The sequence below is a fragment of the Labrus mixtus genome, chromosome 14, assembly GCF_963584025.1.
Source record: "Labrus mixtus chromosome 14, fLabMix1.1, whole genome shotgun sequence".
NCBI classification, from domain to species: Eukaryota; Metazoa; Chordata; class Actinopteri; order Labriformes; family Labridae; genus Labrus; species Labrus mixtus.
The window spans coordinates 22,827,108-22,839,960 of record NC_083625.1 but is presented as its reverse complement, the minus strand read 5'-3'; the positions used below and the strand labels follow the sequence as shown (position 1 = coordinate 22,839,960).

Below are 12,853 nucleotides of genomic sequence, written 5' to 3'. Positions count from 1 at the left end.
CCTTCCACCTGAAAGAAATCTGTGAACAGAAGAATCTCGATTTAAAACTGTGTTTCCAACTTCTATGATCTCAGATTAGAAATAAAAACATGTTTATATTCCCCTAAACTTTGTGGATAAATAAACTTTGATAATAAATACACCCACAGAAACAACCAGAAAAACTTTATTTAAAGGAGCAGTATGTAACTCTGACCCCTAGTGTTTAAAATTGGTACTGCAGTCTAAATTCTAAACATTGTAGAGAGCTGTCTCCCCCCCCTCCTCTCCAGAGTCGATGCTCACACAGGTCACCATGTGATGAACACTGAAGCTTCAGTGTTTATCCAGCTCTGCATCGGTCTGTAAACCTTTCTGTGTTCTAACCTCTCTCCATTTTTCAAAAGCATCTCCAATATTGATCCTAGTTTGAGCACGTTTCTGCTCGTGGAGCTTATTAGAAACATGCAGAGGCTTTTTAGGTCAGGTACAATCACTTCTATCTGAACCACTTCTCTTGCCCGCTTCCATCACTGCAACACCTGTTGACCTGATAACTGCTCTCATATCTGGTAAACCGAGGGGTGTCCAAAACGGTCGTGTGGGGGTGTCTTAAAACCGCCTACCTTCTCTGGTCCAAACAAATCCAGAGCATTCAGGACCAGAATCTAAAGTTAGAAGGAGGACATACTGACTGCTGCATTGTTGTCAGAGAAGCCAGCACTTCAACATAACATGTTTCCTTAATGTCTGATCATATAGTAAGGTCACTTTATCATTTCACTCACTACACATCTCACTGATTGGACCTTTAAAAGTCTAAATGTGATAGCAGTGAGACATCAGATAGAGTTTAACTCGTCACAACAATGAAAGAGTTTTTTATGGGTAATGCAATTTAATGATCAGCACTTATTAAAGCCTCACGTGCCTTATTCATCCAAGCTGAAGATAATCCTGAATGAGAAACCTCCCAACACACGAAGCTCTTACCATCGAACCAAAGAGGCCAAAATCTTGAACTAAGTGAACTTAACCAACGTCGTGTCTTCTGTCTCGTTTCGACCTTTTCCTTAAATCTCAGAATGAAACGTGCTTGCAGTGACGTGCCTGTATCAAAATGGAAAATCATTTTCGGACTTTCTGAACATTCACGCAGAGATGTTCACCCGCAGTCCCTCGTACAAATACCTCACTATGAATGTGTCAACGCAGCGTCCCGCCGCCCGCCTCCCAGGGTTCCCTCTGCTGTCCTTCTCTGTGCCCGATTATATTCAGAGAGACCTAGGATGGAAATGACTGAATTACAAGCAGCACTTTGGCTTCAGCAGATTGTATTTACAGAAAAACAAACGGAAAGCTTTTAGTATTCATTTCAAACGAGCCCGTAAAAAACCCATCAGCACACGCAGAGCGGCGTCCAGTGGCGCCGAGGTCTCTGATGTCTTCCTTCTCTTTGTGTTGTTGTCTTTGTCTTTGTTTTGTTCTGCAACAATCACGAGCTGAAACTGCCTTTTTTTTATTTCTATGAGTTAAATCCCTCCAGAGCTTGGAGGGAGGAGTCAGTATATATTTTGGATACTTTGTGTACAAAAAGAGAACAACAAAAGAGACAGAAAATGAAATAGTGTTGTATTTTATATATAATAGAACATTTCAATATAGTGACGTGTCACTAATATATTTATTTACTAATATATTTATCCATTTTGTCCAGGTTTGAACCAGTGCTTTCTGTATAGACTGACTGTTTCTATGGAAACTGAGCAGTGCCATCAGATGTATCAACCTGTCTTCATTCCAATTATATGCAAATAAATTATTTTGAAATAAAATCTTGTGTGCTCTACACTTTTTTTTACGCGGAGGAAAATCCAAACGACATGGTGTGAAATATGAGGTGCCTGCATCCTGCTCGTGATGTTGAAGGATTGTCGGCACATCGGTTTCATAAGACAGGTGAGCAACGTTTGCATGTGAGACTGTCTCACATGCAAACTAAAAGTTTCGGTTCTAAACCTTCATCAGGCAAACAAAACAAACGGTTTGCCCGATGACGGTCTCGTGTTTGTTTCCAAGTTAGGCCCGGTCCACATGTAGGCGCGTCTTTTAGAAAACGCAGCCTTTTCTGTGTGTTTTGACCTTTTGTACAAAATCTGTGTTGTAGGTCATTGAAGGTTATTTTGCACCCCATGGCCAGAGGCTGCAGTCATCGACGCAGTGGCCGTTGGTTCTAATCCAACCTTAGCTCATGTCTTCCCTCCACTCTCTCCTCCCAACACTTCCTGTCTCTCTTCAGCTGACCTTTCTAATAAAGGCAAAAATTGCCATAATAATATTTTAAAGGTCACATATCCTCCTCCTCTTCAACCAGTGTAAATAAGCCTCAGAGCTCCTCAAAACATGTGTATGAAGTGTCTTGTTCTAAATCCACTCTGATCCTGTATTTGATCATGTCTATAAACCCCTCTATTTCAGCCCTGCTCAGAACAGGCTGTTTCTGTGTCTGTACCTTTAAATGTAAATGAGCTGTGTCTGACCACGCCCCCTCTCTGGAAGGGCTTGGGTGTCTCTGGCTTTCTCTCTCCATGTTCTATTGTTTACGGTGAGAAGGCAGACTCAGAGGGCAGAACAAACAGCTAGCTGTGGAAGGGTCACCCACCTGGGGGACCCTCATTTTCACCACCACATTTTCTGAAAAGTGGAGCAGGCAAAAGACGGAGAGGATGGACTTTTCTCATCATTGGGGGGTTTGTAGACGGACTAGAGACACATATTAGAGTTAGAGAAACATGGTGAAGAGGATTTTGGATAATATGGGCCCTTTAAATTTAAGACAAGTATGAGAGCTCACTGTTTTAGTTTTCTTTGAGCTCAGATCTTGGAGTATAGACACCTCAGAGATCTCACTCAGAGCTCACTGTGAGACATGTTTATGTCTCTGAATCTTTGAGACCAATGAGAGAAAAATCTAAATTTAATAGCTCTTTAATAGTCCTTCATGTCTCTGAGACGTAGATGAGACATATGATCTTATCCTCAATGTTTACTTTGCTTCACACACGAGAGGCTTTAGTACCTAACTGTATGAGAAAGTCAATAATCAGGTAACTATTCCTTTAAATTTGACCATGTAATGCTACATCATATGAAGCAGGGTTTCTTTATTTCTCTTCACACAGCAAGAAAACAACAGAAGCGTATCTGAAAGCATTTTCCATAGACCGCATGAAGCTCTTCATCCCTCTGTGAAGGTGGTTTATTGTTTTACAGTAGTGGAGGGATGATGTGGTTGATAACCTCTGGAATATACATAAGAATATAAAATAGTTTAAGTGAGCTTTGGCAGCAGCAGCAGAGGAGGAGGATCAGTCAAACACTTTGGCCTGTCCTTCAGGTGTCAGCACGGTGAGGTTGCCTCTGGCGTCTTGGTCCTTCTCAATGGCCTCAAAGAGAGACTTGAAGTTTCCCGCCCCAAAGCCCTGCAGGGAGGACGAACACACACACACACACACACACACACACACACACACACACACACACACACACACACACACACACACACACACACACACACACACACACACACACACACACACACACACACACACACACACACACACACACACACACACACACACACACTTAGACACAGGTGGCCAATTACCCAAAGATCTGCCATCGTCTGGCTCATTTGTAATGGCTGTGGGGATCTTCACTCATATAACGCTGAGGGTCTTAAAGTCTTTGATGTGGGATCCCGACAGATAAATATTCTGACCGGGGGGCTCACAGATCAATCATGTAAATATTTTCACAGGTAATCAAAAGATCGTGTGTTGGTGGTCGCTCTGAGAGCTGCTTTGCTGCGGTTCAGAGTCAGAGTTTCTCACTTGATTGATGCATTGAATCCACATGTGAGAGAGCGACAAGATGTGCCTGCCCTGACAAGAGGAACGTGATAAATTAAGTGCTACAGGGGGGAACCCTAACCAGAGATCCCCCTCACTGGGAAGCCTTTGGATGTGTTGCTGTGATAGATTTACTGAGCTTTTACAAGAGGGCTGCTGATACACGGCTCGATCTGGGTGGGAGCTGGAAACAGGTGTGCAGAGGGATTCTTTTTTTGGAAGTCTTTTTTTAAAGGTACTGAAGGTAATAAGCAGGGACACAGGACTGTAAATCTGACAACAAAGACATAAAGGCAGCAGTTTCTGCGTCTGTTCTCTTGGACTCACAAAGTGGTTGTTCCGCTGAATGACCTCCAGGAAAAGCGTGGGTCTGTCCTGCACGGGTTTGGTGAAGATTTGAAGGAGGTAGCCCTTGTCGTCAAAATCAACTAAGATTTTCAGCTCCTGCCGGCGAAACACAGACGGATTATACGTTAAGAGCACGAGCAACACAGCTATAAAAGATTTCCTGCTCGCTGAAATGACTCCTCTGCTCACCTGTAGACGGTCGAGGTCCTCCTTCACCGTGATCTTGGCGGTTTCGAGTTTCTCCCGCAGGCTCTTGTAGTACGCGTCAGGCGCTGCGAGGAACTCCATCCCTCGGGCTCGCAAGTTCACTATCTTTTTACAATAAATGCAGGGAAGAAGAAGAAGAAGAAGAAGAGGCGGGATGTTAAACTTGCCTTCACTTTTAGGTCTGTGAAGGCCGTTAAAAGTGTGTAGATCAAGTAATCAAACACATGAAGACTCACGGCTTGAATGATGTTTGACGTGTTGAGGGCGATGTGCTGAACACCTGGTCCTCCGTTATAGTCCACATATTCCTGTGAAGGGAGGAAAAAAGCAGTTCCTTAAAACAACAAGGTGGAACTTTTCCATCTTTGAACAGTCGTTTCAAAGGCGATGTAGTAGCACAATAACTTTCAACAGGCAGAATGGCGTCTCTCATGTCGCGCCGCTCGCCTACTTATAGCTCTTTGTTAGTTTGTCTGAGGTCGCCTTTCTCTTGTGAGAAGTGCGTACGTCTTTACGGCGCTAGTTCACACAGCAGCCTTCAGCTACAAAGCAGCCAGTTAGCCCGTCTCTGTACTGATTGATACGACGGCTGAGGCTAAGAGGAAGATGATGCTGACAGATGAAGCCAAGAAGAGAGAAAGAGAGAGAGTGAGCGAGCCAGAAAGAGTGTCCATCCCTGCAGATATTATTCAGAACAGATGGAGATATGACGTTAGCCTGTATCGTTAGTGGTGTCATCGTTGTTTCATGTTTAGCAGCTTCACCGGCTACAGAAAGTCGTCTAACCCGAGTTATGTCTCAGGTTTGATACAAAGAAATCAATAAATCCATCTGACACCAAACGAGCTGCAGACGCTTGCAGAGTCATATTTGTGCAAAGTCTGGTAATATCACTGAACCTTGACAGTCAACATGGTTCTTTGGTTTCTCACAACACCGCCTTGTTAACAAACTCTCTCTCTCTCTCTCTCTCTCTTTGTCTCTCTCTCTCCCTCTTTCTCTCTCTCTATCTCTGTCACCTCAACAGGAAATCCAAAGTAATAACCAGACACTCTCTTAATTGATTGATGCACAAAGACTCGTGACACTATGACACCCAAAGATATACTTATTCATTTGCTATATGCATTTATCACAATGTTTGAAGTGTTTGTGCATCGTATCCAGTGTTTTTTTATGACTCGGTCTCTACGGTGGCCGGTAGGACACAAGCTGCAAAAGGGCGAAAAACAACTGCCTTAACATCAACGCTCTGCAGAAATGAAACAAGCCAAAAAGAAATATTCAGAAAATAACTTCAAATACAAAAACGCTGCACGTTCAGTCTTTAACGTCCCTCTGCACCCGCTTTCACAGCTTGACACGTCGCACGTTTTTCTAACTATGCTGTTTTAGCTGTTGCCGAGCCTTTGACCCCAACAGACCACCGTACCCAGCACCTGAATAAGTGATGTGTGTGTTGACTGTCTTGCTCAGATTTGAATGTGGGAGAATCCATACATGTGTTTTGTTCTATTAGCTCCACATTTCACACGTGATACTGAAGGTATGTCGGGATAGGATAAGCGTTACTGGACCTGGATCTGGGACTTTTTCTTCCCTTTTGCGGGTTCATTGATGGGCATCTTGATGGTCTCTTCGTAGTTGGTCACCACTATGGACCTCAGGGAGCTGTACTGTGTGTGGATCTGTTTGTCGTCTATGGACCAGAACCGATGGAACATCAGACACTTCTGGTACCTGGGATTCACATCACACAAAGAGATGAAGATGATGATGATGATGACGACGATGATGAAGATACAAGAACAAATCAATCTTCTTATCAAACCTCCTCCTTCCTTCTATGTGTGACTTTTATTGACACATTAGAAAGAAGCAGTAATATGTCAGCTTGTAACATTTCACTGAGTGACTGCCAACACAGTGTTTACTTGACCTTTTACCCTGTGTGTCCTCTGTGTGTGTGTGTCCACTCTGTGTGTGTATGAGTGTGTCCTCTGTGTGTGTGTGTCCACTCTGTGTGTGTATGAGTGTGTCCTCTGTGTGTGTGTCCACTCTGTGTGAACGTGTGTGTGTGTGTCCACTCTGTGTGTGTATGAGTGTGTCCTCTGTGTGTGTGTCCACTCTGTGTGAACGTGTGTGTGTGTCCACTCTGTGTGTGTGTCCACTCTGTGTGAACGTGTGTGTGTGTGTCCACTCTGTGTGAGTGTCCACTCTGTGTGTGTATGACTGTGTGTCTGCTCTGTGTGTGTCCGCTCTGTGTGTGTCCATGTGTGTACGTGTGTGTGTGTGTGTGTGTGTGTGTGTGTGTGTGTGTGTGTGTGTGTGTGTGTGTGTCTATAATGTGTGTACGTGCGCTCAGACAGGTGTCTTACCAGTCTGAAATTGGCACCATTTCATCATCTGGCTGGTTTCCCACTATGTGATCGATGAAGTTCAAACCTCCAGCTGGACTACAAAGAAAAGAAGGAAAGAACATTTCAGCGTTTAATACTTTCTACAAAGTTTAACTTAATATATTAAAAGTACTTATCCAACTGAAACTTACTTTATTTCAAAATAAAAGCACACAGCAAGTAAAGAACTCTCAGACAGTACAACATTTCAAAATAAAAGCCTGAAATGTTTCATATTTAAAGATGAAATAATTCAAATTAAAAGTGTTAATTGTTTGACAGCCAGTTTTGACCAGAAAATCAACCAAGTGTCTTTTAGTTAAAGCTGTTGGCTATAAGGGACTCACAGTGTAGCTAACAGAGGGTCTCTGAACAGAGGCTCTCTGTATCCGGGCAGGAACAGGCCTTTGTATGGACCCAGGTACTCAATGAGTGTGTGTGTCGTGTCTCCATACTGCGGACAAAAATAAAAAAGCACACAACATTAGAATTAATTTATAGTTTCTATGTGAGGCCTTTAAATGTGTCGGCCTGGTTTCTTACCGTTTGCAACACTGCATACTTGACCGTCCCGTGGCTGTCCTTCTCCACCCATGGCTCCTTCACCACCACGGCTCCTCGCTCCCTCGCTGTCTGTCAGAGGAGTTCAGGAGCATTACAAAGGTGTGTGTGTGTGTGTGTGTGTGTGTGTGTGTGAGGAGAGCTCATGGAGGACCTCCAGTGGTTGACGGCAGAATATCTTCTCTTCCTCCTCCTCCTGTGATTTTGTACTGCTCTCTGTCTGAGCTGTTTTAAAGTCACGGGACGTTTGAAGCTCTACAGATTTGGGGTTTTAAGTTATTTGAAACATTACCAAAAATGTGCACATATTATCCCCCTTCTCCTTCTTTTCAAACAGTCCCCTGTGGTCTAAATGAAACATCTGTGCTGTGCTTTGGTCAAAATATAACATGAATCAAGCACCAGAGGAGGTTTGTGACCCTGTAGAAACCAGCTCTCTCAGAACGCTCCGTTTTGGTGTGTGTGTCTCTTTAAATGTAATGAACCCACCCTGAGTTTTCCCGGTAGACATCACTCCTCTGTAGAGAGAATAAAAATGGCGGACCTGTGTAAAAGTTTTGTTCTACGCTGGGGTTGGAGTCCATGGGTGGAGGTACCAGGAGAGGGGAGGGGATTCTTTTACCAGAATCCCACTGTGACATCACAAGGAGAGCACATTTGAAATGGAACATTTGTCTCTGTGTTGTAAGACTTATGCAGACCACAAACAAAGGACTGGATGGGTTTATTTCACATGTTGTGGGTCTGTAGACACTCAGGTTACTCTGGATTTTTCATAATATGTCCCCTTTAATGTTTGTCACATTTCTAAGATGTCTTCTATTTATAATTCGTAAATTGTCTTCTGATTTTATCAGTCTGAACAGATTTGAGTATTTCTCAAGTCTTCTTTTTAGGGGCCTAAATGTTTCTTGGCCAGTTTTTTTTTTAAGTAGAGTCTTGACTGTCATTGCAGCGGCTGTTACAGTGTTCATCTAACTTCTTCCTATGACACAGAATCAGGAACACTTTTTAGATGGAAACCTCCCTAAGGGGGCCCCATCTGACAGCACTCGCTCTCGTTGTCCTGCTAAGTGTGATGGCTGTGAAAACCAAACCATGAAAGTCAACAAAGAAAAAAGAAGAGGAGTTATCCGTCTGTAGGAGAGAAACAATAAAGAGGAAGAGGAGTACGCGTGGGGACACCGGCAGTCATGATGGGGATTGGAGGGCCCCCCAACTGATCATCATCGTGGTTACCTTGATTAAGAAGTCACAGTCCTCCACTTGGAAGGCGATGTCTTTGGCTCCGTCTCCGTGCTTCATCAGGTGTTCTCCCATCTCTGACGGAGATAAAGAAACGCCGCGATTACAGTGTGTCACGATCAATCTACCTCTTATAGTCTCAGAGATTCCTGAGGATGAATATTCACCTTCGTTTCCCGGATTGAGCGGAGATTGAAACACAAACATTATCTGTGAGGAGGAGAGGAGGGGGGGGTTGGTTATGTCTTTATTCATTGATTCATTATCAGTCCTTGAGTGATAATTTAATCATCCCAGCATGTTTGTGTGCACACCTTATCCTGCCTGATGACATGAGACACCACCTCTCTGCTGCCCGTCTCCAGACCTTTATAGGCCAGCGGCTCGAAGCCCATCTTGTCGCAGTAGAAAGAAGCCGCCTGCAAAGTGATCACACTCTCTGATGAACTTTGACAGAGTTAGAAACATGCAGAGTTAAATCAAGCCGACCTCCTGCCAACAACATATTGACTGTGCATTACTCAACCCCCGGCTGTGTGCTCGACCAGGAGCGTCAACTGACCTGAGTGAGTTCATGGAGCGGCTCGATATTATTACATAACTGTTAGCATAGCTGGTTTCAGACCCTTATTTTTTTCTTTTAATCTATGCCTCATTTTGTCTCAGACACTTTCAAACCCTGTGACCTGCAGCTGACTTTGATATATGACGATAAAAAAACAGTAAGTTTTATATTTCTGCTCAAAGAATCACTGAAAGCTAACTGGGTATAAAGCAGCCACTGATGTGTATCTTTGTTTGTTATTCAGAGATGAACTTTAAAAGGTTTTACACAGACAGGAAGTGTCAAAGGCTACAGAATAGGGCCTGTAGTGGTTAGTGTGCACACCCAATCTACAGGAGGCTTCATGCTGCATTCATGTGCTGCTCAGATGGTCCAAGTTGGGAAGTCGTTCTTCTGACTTCAGTGTGTTCACGTGATTTCAGTTCAGAAAGTCTGAATGTTGTAACAACAGCAAACAACAGTGTGGACGAAGATCAGTGAAATGTAACTGTTAAAAGTTATATTTGAGCAAAAAGTTGATGCGCAATAAGTGAATTAATAAAAAGTGTATTAACATTAACAAAACATATTTTGGCCCTCATGATGACAATTCTGACGTCAAGTCGGAAGTCGGGCACCTTAATTCTTTTCAGAGTTTCCGAGTTGTTGTTCCGACTTGAGCAGGTGTTCATGTGCATTTTACAACTCGGAAAAACCTTTTTTACGATGTGTCCAATACCACATGAATGCACCATCAGTCCTCTAAGTGGGCGGCCTGAGTTCAAATCAAACCCGTGGCTGCTTTCCCCCATGTCGTTCCCCACTCTCTCTCTCTCTCTCTCTCTCTCTTTCTCTCTCTGTCTCTCTCTCTGTCTCTCTCTCTCTCTGTCTCTCTCTCTCTCTCTCTCTCTCTCTCTCTCTTTCTCTCTCTCTGTCTCTCTCTGTCTCTCTCTGTCTCTCTCTCTCTCATCTCTACAATAAAGGCATACAAAGAAATCTTAAAAAAAGGAAGGCTACAGAATAATAAAAAATACTTAAAGTGAATATGACCAACAAACAAACTCGGACCTATTTTCTCATTAGCATGCTGTACCTGCAGGTGTCGCTGTAAAAAAAATAAAACGTCTGGCCTGTGTGTTAATCTTCATCAGAATATGAATAAACGTGAAGAAGAAAAGATGTGATGCGAATATTGTAGAGAACATGAAATGAGAGGTCAACGTTTATTAGTCTTGTGTCAGTGTTTGGTTTCTGACCTGTTTGGCGTTGCCGACCCAGAAGGTGATGTGATGAAACCTGACAAACTTCCCCCTCTCGGGCTGCAGGGGACAAGTGCCAAGCAAGAATAACAGTGACAGTGAGTCAAAAATTAAACAAAGGGTGAGACAGTTTAAACATTGCAACACGTGTGAAGCACATCACTAACTTTACAGGCCATACAAGAAGCATGCAATGATGATATCTGCCTCAATATGTTTAAATCTGAGACATGATTCCTGTCATATTCAGCAGTTTGGTTGTGATTCTTCAGGCCGATACTTCTTCAGACAAAGAACAAAAGCATCCATCTTCAGAGTCAGTTTGAATCTTACCTTCTCTCCTTTATCTGTGTAGGTCGTCTAAAAAGAAAGAAACAATAAGAATCATTAAACTTATCCCCTCCCTTATTTAAAAAAAAAAAGTCTAGTGTGCAACAAAGAGAGCCCCTTCCCATCATAACTCTGAAAACAGAGAACTCACCATGCTGTGATTGTTGAAGGACCACAGTTCACAGAAGACAAAGATTAAAAAATCAGAGAGCGGCGGGACAGTGTGCAGATAAGTACTGACCTGATGACCACCTGTGATTGGTCCTTTAGGATCTACACCCACCTTTCCGCCTCTTCCTCTGCGGCTCAAAAAAAGTTCAACAGCAACAACCCTGAGGTTTTGTCATCTGCAGCCCGAGTCCAGTGTCTAATCTGTGCTCGCTCTTCATAGAAACAGAGACGCGTTAACCTCAGAGTGAAGGAACAGGAAGAGGCACGGATGTACACTCACTGTTAACTACAAAACAAAGCAACAGTATAAAGACAAAAAAAAAAAAAACAACTCAGATGATCTTGTCCAACACATTCATATTCTGCAGAAGGACTTGTGTTGGGATCTGGAGGGTCGCCGGTTCAAGTCCCAGTACGGACCAAGTTTGGAATTGGAGAAGCTGGAGAGGTAAAAAAGACGAGTGTGCGCACATTCAGGCAAATTGCATGCAGGACAAAAAAGGCATAAACTGCAGAAAATAGGGGAAGCGGGAGAGGTGCCATTTCACTGCCTGTGTATTGCCCAGGTGCCCTTGAGCAAGGAACTGAACACCCAACTGCTCGGATCGCCAGTCCCACGTGCAGCCCCCTAAGTCTGTCTGTGGGTCCTGTTTTGGGCCTATGTGTGTCTCACAATAACAGAGGGAGAAGTTGTGATTTATGTCAGGATTAATAGTGTATGATTTATTTTTATTATGTTTTCATCATCCTCTGGCCTCAATCTCTGGATTCTATTTGCCACCACTAGAGGGAGCAATATCGCCTTAATTTAAACTCCAATGACTCAAACGATCACTTCTAGTAAGATCAGTAAGTGAAGCCAAAACTTTCTGCGTGAATGAACTGATTTTGAAAAACTCTATTCCATCAGAAGTGACACATTTAATTAAAAACGAAGGGGGTCATAATGATTTTTATGATGATTTAACGACCTGTTCATTGATGTTTTGGTGTGTCCACATCACAACAAGGCAGGTCTGAGAGTCTGAGAACTGCAGTGCAAAACTTTTCCCATAGAGTAATAAATGTTTTGACCGTCTCTGATTTATAAAAACACAACACACATAACTGGAAGGTCATGTTTTTGCGTTGCTGTGCAGAGAAACACGTAAGAGGAGAGGAGGGCAGCAAACACAGGGGTGAGGCGAGGCGCTTGTGTGCATGTTGACTGATATCTGAGTGCACATGAGGTCAGGAAAGCCTGTTTCAAACAAGCCCCCAACAACAAAAATAGAGTCAGGCCCCGGCTGCAGTAATGTAAACGTCATGTGCAGACCAGGAGTATGAATGCAGGCCACAGTAGGCCAAAATAGTTTGTAGTTCCAGTTAGCAGAATTAGCAGCTTGCTCTCTCTTTCTCACTATCTTTCATTAACTGTCCCTTTCTTATACTGAAAAACCAGGAAAAGCAAGAAGGCTAAAAATATTTAGTCCAATATTTTAATAGCAAAAATACTTAAAAAATATAAAGTATGTATAATAATAAATCTTAGGACAAGTCCCCCCCCCCAGTACTTGCTGGGCCCTGGACACTTGCCCACTTTGCCCATGTGGTGATCCGCCTCTGGCTGCAGGAGAGAGAGACGACCAGGGTTATACAATAAGAGGTCTGCAGAACTCCTGGATCACAAGAAGTTATGTGACAAGATAGATAGACAGATAATCTCAGAATAGAAACCTATGTACAGTTTAAAAAACACCTAAAGAGCTCATTTGCAAAAACTTTTTTTATTCATTGTTTGTTTTTCAGGTAATGTCTCTCAGACTGAAGCTGTGTGTAGACTGTACTGGGTCTTTGCACCAGAGCAGATTTTGGATCACATAACCGCTCTATAATCAAAACTCTCAGGACACTGTTTCA

At 43.1% G+C, this 12,853-nt stretch overlaps 1 protein-coding gene across 1 annotated transcript; it reads right to left on the bottom strand.

The window, feature by feature from the left end:
* Positions 1-3,123: 3,123 nt before the first annotated feature.
* Positions 3,124-11,083, bottom strand: hpda (4-hydroxyphenylpyruvate dioxygenase a). Its single transcript, XM_061056229.1, has 14 exons — positions 10,935-11,083; positions 10,787-10,813; positions 10,451-10,513; positions 8,965-9,069; positions 8,818-8,860; positions 8,645-8,727; positions 7,388-7,477; positions 7,192-7,298; positions 6,824-6,901; positions 6,023-6,185; positions 4,682-4,753; positions 4,428-4,550; positions 4,218-4,334; positions 3,124-3,461 (listed from the first exon to the last, which is right to left on the bottom strand). The coding sequence occupies exons 1-14, from the start codon at positions 10,935-10,937 to the stop codon at positions 3,348-3,350; spliced, it is 1,188 nt and encodes a 395-aa protein (XP_060912212.1). The 5' UTR covers positions 10,938-11,083; the 3' UTR covers positions 3,124-3,347.
* Between the last annotated feature and the right edge of the window lie 1,770 nt (positions 11,084-12,853).

Coding starts and splice junctions, on each gene's coding strand:
- hpda (XM_061056229.1), bottom strand. Junction 7,478..8,644: donor ACTGTGACTTCTTAATCAAG/GTAACCACGATG, acceptor CTCCTCTGACAG/ACAGCGAGGGAGCGAGGAGC. Junction 4,335..4,427: donor AGGACCTCGACCGTCTACAG/GTGAGCAGAGGA, acceptor TTTCGCCGGCAG/GAGCTGAAAATCTTAGTTGA.